Source organism: Lepidothrix coronata, unplaced genomic scaffold (genome assembly GCF_001604755.1).
Source record: "Lepidothrix coronata isolate B3197 unplaced genomic scaffold, Lepidothrix_coronata-1.0 Scaffold25, whole genome shotgun sequence".
In the NCBI taxonomy this organism is placed as follows: Eukaryota; Metazoa; Chordata; class Aves; order Passeriformes; family Pipridae; genus Lepidothrix; species Lepidothrix coronata.
Window position 1 is genome coordinate 2,834,129 of NW_016690205.1, and position 7,321 is coordinate 2,841,449.

A 7,321-nucleotide genomic window follows, 5' to 3' on the forward strand; every position below is an offset into this window, starting at 1 on the left:
AGAGGTTTCCTGGCCTACTACTCCTCATTTCTTGCCTTCAACAGCACTGCAGGTAAGACCTGAGCTCTCCCGTACCCTTTGGCAGGGCAGAAGATGAGAATCTCTCTTAAAGGGCTTCTGACGGCTCCTGACACCTGTGGGCATCCAGACCCCATGGGCCAACTGATGGGCATTGTTGCTCGGGGGCATCTTTTTGGACAGCATGACCATGAGGCTGCTGCCAGACACTGTTTCTTTGCCTGGTGGGCAGGGATGGGGCTTTCTCCACCTCCCCCAGTGCTGCCACTGAGCCATCCTCTGTTTTTCGGGCCTATACTGAGGGCAGAGGAGTTACGTGGTCCTGGCATTCTCATTGCTGCAGAGACCAATGCTCCTGCTCTTGCTTAACCACTTGTTTTCCCAAAACCAAGAGGGCTGATGCGCTCAGATGCAGTGCAGTGAACTCCTTGTGGCAGCTGTGTGGAGGAGCAAGTGTGGCTGCTGCTCTCTGTCTGCAGCACCAGCAGCTCCAGCTTGGCTCCCCCTGTGTCACTGAGCTCAGGTGGGGCAGCAGGGCTGGAGGGGTCTGGTCACCTCCTGTCCCTGATGGGGTCACAGAGGATGACTGTGGATTGCTCTTGCTGGGTCCCACCAGGTGACAGTGTTGACTGTGGGGTTTGTGTTCCTGTATCCCTGGGTTTGCTATGTGGAGGGATGACCTGCCCTTGTCTCCTGGTCTTGGGTAAAATGCTGTGCTCTCACTTGCTGCTCTCTCCCTACAGCACCAGGTACTTCCAACTGGACAACTACTGTGACATCAACTTCAGGTAGGTTCGGGGGACTTGTGGCAGGAGTAAATAGACCCCTCCAGTTATGGTTCAGAGGGTGATTGGTGTTGGAGGGAATTTCCAGAGGTCATCTGGTCTAACCCACCTACTAAAGCCATGTCACCTGGAGCTGGCTGCCTAAGTCCATGTCCAGATGGTTTTTGGCTGTATCCAAGCATAGAGAGTTGACCACCTCTGAGGGCAACATGTGCATGTGCTCAGTCAGTCTCACAGTGAAAAAGTGTCTCCTGATCTTCAGGCAGAACATACAATGAACATTTGATGTGGGGTCCCCAGAGGAAAAGGCTCACGTTCTCATCATGAATGTTGGACCAGTGGGAGAAGGGTCTTCAGTGTTTGCTAGAAACTGAAAATAAAAATTGCAAGTCCCTTAGATCAGAGTAGGTGTCTTGTGCATTCTTTAGGTTAAAATAAATAAATGTGTATTTTGTTTTCTAATTTGGAATATAATTTAAAAGATGTTGTCCATTTACACGTTTCTTTTTTCTAGAAATAGTTTGAGCTTGCACTTGAAAGTCTCCTAGAAATCCTTGACTTCATTTTACTACTAGACTTTTTTTAGATCTTGATTCCCCTGACATTTGATTAAGCTGCAACTGATCTGTATATAAATCACACAATTTTTTGACTGTGGCATAAGTTCTTCATGTTTATTTTGAAACAAAATTTGATCTTTTTCTTCCCATTCTTTTTTGTCATTAGCAATTGTAATGGGGATGAACCAGGCTTAGCTGGGACTTTTTCTCTTTCAAGGAATAGCTGACCTCTTGACCTCCAGAAGTCCAACCTCAATAATTGCGCAGTTCTGTGTCAAATATCCATAACCTGCTAGTGCAGACACTGAAGACCAGTATTATAAAAGCTATTCAGTGTGTTTAGCATCTCCTAACCTGTATTCAGATGTATATGAACATAATAAAAACACCACAGAAGCTGGTAGAAGTCATTGCCTCTGAATTTTAGACATTAACTCCATGTAGGCATATTCCAAAAGCAACTTTAAATGGTGTATACATATATTTTCCTTCTGATATTTTTCTCTGCAGAAGATTACTCTTGTGGTGGCTTGCTTTCCTCTTCATCTGGTAGATTACAGAGTCCATTTTACCCCCAAAATTATCCAAACAATGCCAACTGTGTGTGGGAAATAGAAGTAAAGAGCAACTTCCTCGTCACACTTAGTTTTGAAGATATTCAGTAAGTAAGAATTTATTGCTTGGGAAGATGAAGGTATGGGACTGACAACTTGGACTTACTAAGCAAAGACCTACTTGATTTCAAGGATCTTTTTCAAAGCCTTTAAGTACATCTGAGATAAGAAATGTGTTCATTTTTGTTTGTTTAGTCAAAAATGTGGCTGGCACCTAAATTTCTATCTCAAATATTTGATAGTCACATCAGTAAAATGCACTCTTCTGCTATAAACAGGTAATCTGAGCTTAAAAAAAAAAAAATGAAGCATTTAACTAAGTATTCATGTTTGCTCCCCAGGATGGAAGGTGGCAGATGCCTCTCTGACTACATAGAAGTTTATGACGGGCCCCTGCACACCTCTCCTCTCCTTGGGAAGTTCTGTTCTGGTTATTATCGCACATACACGTCCTCCTCAAACCTGATGACTGTCCGATTCCACAGCAACTCTCGATACACATACAGAGGGTTTCAGGCCTACTATTACTCCACTATAGCAGATTCAAGCACTAGTAAGTTCATCTTTAAAGCAGAAGTAAAAATTGCCTCTCAGTTATTTGCGAATTCACTGATTGTTAACCTTGTTGTACCAATTTCACCCATTTCATGTTATTTTAAATTAGATCTGTAACATTTTCATGCAGATTCAAGTATATAGTTTGGATTCTGAACTCCTTCAGTCATATCAGCTGCTTCTTCAAAAGATATTGTTAATTTAATTCACAACTTCCAACCTTTTTTAGGACACATGTAACATGTTTTCTTTGCCATCCACCAGCACTGCTGTGTTTGCCAGACTACATGCATGTAGTTGTGAGCAGATACTTCCTTCAGTCCCACGGCTACTCTGTTTGGAATCTCACCCTGAATGACCCCCTTTGCACACCCAACATCACATCAGAGGCTGTTGCATTCGACATTCCGTACACTCGCTGCGGCACAGTCAGAGAGGTAGGAATAAATGTTCCAACAAAATGGGCAAATATCGGGAGAATATAATAATTCAAACAGAAGAATTAGCTTTGAAAACCAGCACAAACTGAAAACTATACTGAGGTCTGCAGGGACTGGAAGTGTTCTCTCCCTCTCCTGAGGCATAAGGTTTGTTAGCACTTTGTATTTCCTGCATCTGCTGCCGGGGCATTCCCTAATAGCCTGTTATTCATCTTTTGAGGAATAAGTTGTGGAAGAAAGAAAATATTTGGCATTTTCAAGGTTCCAGGCTAAATGTGATGGTTAAAAACGTCTCAAAGCTTTCATTAAATATGACCAATCAGGTCTGAAGCCAGATTTTAGCTTAAATACTGTGCTGGACCTGAACCTTTACCTCTATAATGTTTAAAGTATTTTACAGGTTATATTTAATTCAGTTATGTCTCCATTTAATGTGAGTAGTTTTCTAGGCCAACCTTGTAGGCACTGTATATCACATGGAGATTACAGACTCTTATCTTGAGGACAGAAATTACTGGATTCAAACTTTTCCATGGCAGACTTTCTGGGAAACGATGTCTTTACTGTGTGCATATCCTGTGTAAGGATACAGCAAAGTTTGAAGGTACAATAGGGTACCTCACTACATGAATTAATTTTGCCTTTTATGTGCCAAACAGGGAAACAACAATACAATCAGCTATTCCAACGTTATTAAAGGGTCCTCTTCTGGTTCTGTAATCACAAGAAACAGAAATCTTCACCTGCATGTCAACTGCAAGATGCTCGAGGACACGTGGGCACAAACGATGTACGTCGCGGACAACAATTTCGAAGTCAATGAAACTCAGTACAGCAGATATGATGTGAACCTCACGTTTTATGACTCTTCATACTTCTCACGGCCAGTGTATGACTCGCCATACTATGTCCATATGAACCAGAACTTGTTCCTTCAAGCCTACCTGCACAGCTCTGATCCAAACCTGGTGCTATTTCTGGACACGTGTGTGGCATCTCCAGCTCCCCATAACTCTACAGCAGTAACCTATGATATAATCAGGAATGGGTGAGCTCTTATGCATAACAATTGCAGATAGAACTGCCTTTGAACTCCTATATCTGTCCCATATCTCCTTTCTTTCCCTTTCCCTTTCCCTTTCCCTTTCCCTTTCCCTTTCCCTTTCCCTTTCCCTTTCCCTTTCCCTTTTTTTAAAAAATTTTATTCATTTAGTGGAATAGTGTGAATATAGCATACATTAAGGTCAACTTCTTATTAATAAACAGTGCATTTTGGGTTTACTGGGGAAAAGGGGATGGACTGACCCAAAATATAACGCACATACCCCACAGCTTAAAATGACAAGTAAACTGAGTGGCTACGATTGGTTCACCATAGATTGTTATTATCCAGGAGATAACAGTGACATACCTCAGATAAGGTTAATTTACCTTCAAAATACATACAAACACCATGTATCTGGACACACAACAGCCTGAGGGGGAGGTAACATGGTTTATTTCTGCCAAAGAAGGGCATTTTGTTTTTCCTGCTTGCAGGTTTCTAAACCCAGTTTCATTATGTTTAGAAATTACTTCTCATGTCATGTGTTTATTGCACGTAAATGACTGACTGCAGTGTGTATTCATGAGATTTTTTTTTTTTGCTTCTTTTCAGGTGTGCTCGAGATTCTACCTATGCTGCATATTATTCACCCCACAGACACATCCTGCGCTTTAAATTCGCGGCCTTCCAGTTTGTTTGGAGTGATCCAGTGGTTTACCTGCGGTGTGAACTGGTGGTGTGCAGGGCCTATGACTACTCTTCCAGGTGCTACCAAGGCTGTATTAACAGGCCCAAGAGAGAGGCAAGCTCTGGCCTAGAAAGTGTGATTGTTATTTCTGGCCCAATACAGCTTCGGGAACCTGGTTCTGAGAATAGGAATGAACCCGAATCTAAATAAAACTGTCTCCTTTGACAGATAGATCTTTAAATACCAATTGAATTCTGAAAGAAACTGTGCTGCTAGATTACCAGAAGCTCTAGAATAAACATTAGGAATATGCTTACTGATTCATGCCTGTTAATCCCACTTCACATCAGTCATCTTCATCTCCATATAACAAAAATGTTGTTTCAGCGGTTCTGTGGGGAGTCAGTTTTGTGGTCTCTAAGCTTTTTGTTTGTTGTTTGCTGTCTTAATGGTAAAACTGAAATGTTTAAGTTCTATAAACAGGTTCTATTAATATACACCCGAGCCTGGATATATGAGAGTGCAAGAAGTTGGTTAATCTTTAAGTCTGATCTAGAATGCCATTTTCTCCCCATTTTTTTTTATGTTTTGGTGACAACAAGATGAGGGCAATTCAAGTGTAACTTGAATTGTCTCATCTTTCCAAGCACTGGACTGTTTTGTCATCCAGGAAAACATGACTTCAACTCCTGTTCTATCTCATGTTTCTCAAGCATCATTTATTATTGCTGTTGGCCCCTGGCAGTTCACAGAATCATAAAATAGCCTGAGTTAGAAGGCACCCACAAGGATCATCAAGTCCAACTCCTGGCCCTGCCCAGGACACCCCAACAATCCCACCCTGTCCCTGAGAGCATTGTCCAAACACTCCTTGAGCTCTGGCAGCCTTGGTGCTGTGCCCACTGCCCTGGGGAGCCTGTTCAGTGCCCCATCACCCTCTGGGGGAGGAACCTTATCCTGATAAAACATAAACCTTCCCTGACACAACTTCAGGCCATTCCCTTGGGTCCTGTCACTGCTCCACTGGAGAGACCAGTGCCTGTCCCTCTGCTTCCCCTCATGAGGAAGCTGCAGACCAGGATAGGGTCTGCCCCTAGTTGCTGTTTTCAGTCTTGTTGGGTTTCTCTTGAAACATAAAGTGAAGAAACCAATTCCATACCAGATCCTGTAAGCCTTGGTAAACACCAACGACTGATCACATTGGCAGAGTAATTTAAGGGATCGAGCAATTTCCTTGCCTTGAGTAATTTCATTGACAATTCAAGATTAAAATCCAAGCATGACAGGCTTTCTATGCTGGTGGCTCATCTCGTGACAAAAAACCTCAGCACTGAAAGAAGTCAGAAGACCAGGGAAAGTTTGCAGCCCATTAACAACCCTCAAATTGGCTGCCACCCTGCAGTATTAGGTTCTCAAATCTTATCACAGTACCTGAACCATCAGCTTACTTCTCTCAAGATGCTTATCTTGACTTTGCTAGTGAAAAATACAGCCTGGGTTGTAGAGAACACTGAGGGCTGGTTCTTGCTCCACAAGAAACGTGAGTTTGTTTCCCACTTTTTCAGATGTAACTTAAGATCAAGAGTCCTCTTTTTCCATAGGGTAGTTGTGAGTACATTACAAATGGTGATGGAGCCCACCTGTACCCGTGAGAGGTACTCAGTAAATCTCAGTGTGATGCAATGTGTGTCTTTACCCTTCAGCCAAGGGACTGCTGGAGCTGCCCTCTAATGTTTTCTGTTTTCACTGCAGTCAGTGCTAGCAAGTAAAATATTTGAACTCAAGTACTACTGTTATACTCTCCTGAGCCTTCTCTTCAATCCTGTTTCCTATCACTTCCAATTTTTTGAGAAGCAGATAAAATTTTGCATAAAAATTTCATGGAATAATGAAACGTTTCAAATGAAGGGGGATCTATGTAGCTAAAAATACCTGGATAATCACTCTTGGCTGAAAGACAAAAATTATTCTTCCAATTGCGTAAGAATCATCACATATAATGTCTGAATATTTGTGACAAGTTCTTGTTGAGAAAATGAGCTATTTAAGTTATTTTCTATTATGGGTGATTTCCAATGTAAATTATGTAATTACAAAATCAGGAAGACAGTGTTTATAGGTTGATATTTCTTGTCTTGATTCCTGAAAATGGCTCTGCATTTAGCACTCAAAATTTTGCTGTCTTGAAGGACATCATCTCTAATACAGAGTTTTTCCAAGCAATATATTGTTTGTGTATGGAGTTCTCCTTCAAGAACAGGGGACTATCACATACCTGAGTCGTGAAAAAATCTAGGAAGGTCAAATTTGTGGTCCAGATCTGCTGTGAGATCAGCACTGCATAACAGCTTATGCCTGTGACTTACTGCCTAAGTCAGGCACTTCTGTAAAATTCATACAAATCCTAATTATAGTATTACCATGATAGTATAATTATTGGTACAGGTTAACCTAGCACTTCACTGTCAGTCAAAATCAATTCTGGAAAACAAAAGTCCCGTGCCTAGGGGTTTTTTTTTGTTTGTTTTGTTTGGGTTTTTTTTCTTTGCCCATAAATAATTTCAAGTGCAGGCAGTATAGCTTTTTTTTTTTTTTTTCTTTTTGCAATACCAAAAC

At 41.6% G+C, this 7,321-nt stretch overlaps 1 protein-coding gene across 1 annotated transcript in view; it reads left to right on the forward strand.

Annotated features, from left to right (window-relative positions):
* Window positions 1–7,321, forward strand: part of CUZD1 (CUB and zona pellucida like domains 1) — a 45,799-nt gene that overhangs the window by 9,284 nt on the left and 29,194 nt on the right. Inside the window, exons 9-13 of the mRNA XM_017809125.1 lie at window positions 762–806; window positions 1,874–2,024; window positions 2,319–2,530; window positions 2,797–2,969; window positions 3,632–4,020. Coding sequence (XP_017664614.1) covers window positions 762–806; window positions 1,874–2,024; window positions 2,319–2,530; window positions 2,797–2,969; window positions 3,632–4,020 — 970 coding nt within the window. The remainder of the gene's footprint in view (window positions 1–761; window positions 807–1,873; window positions 2,025–2,318; window positions 2,531–2,796; window positions 2,970–3,631; window positions 4,021–7,321) is intronic.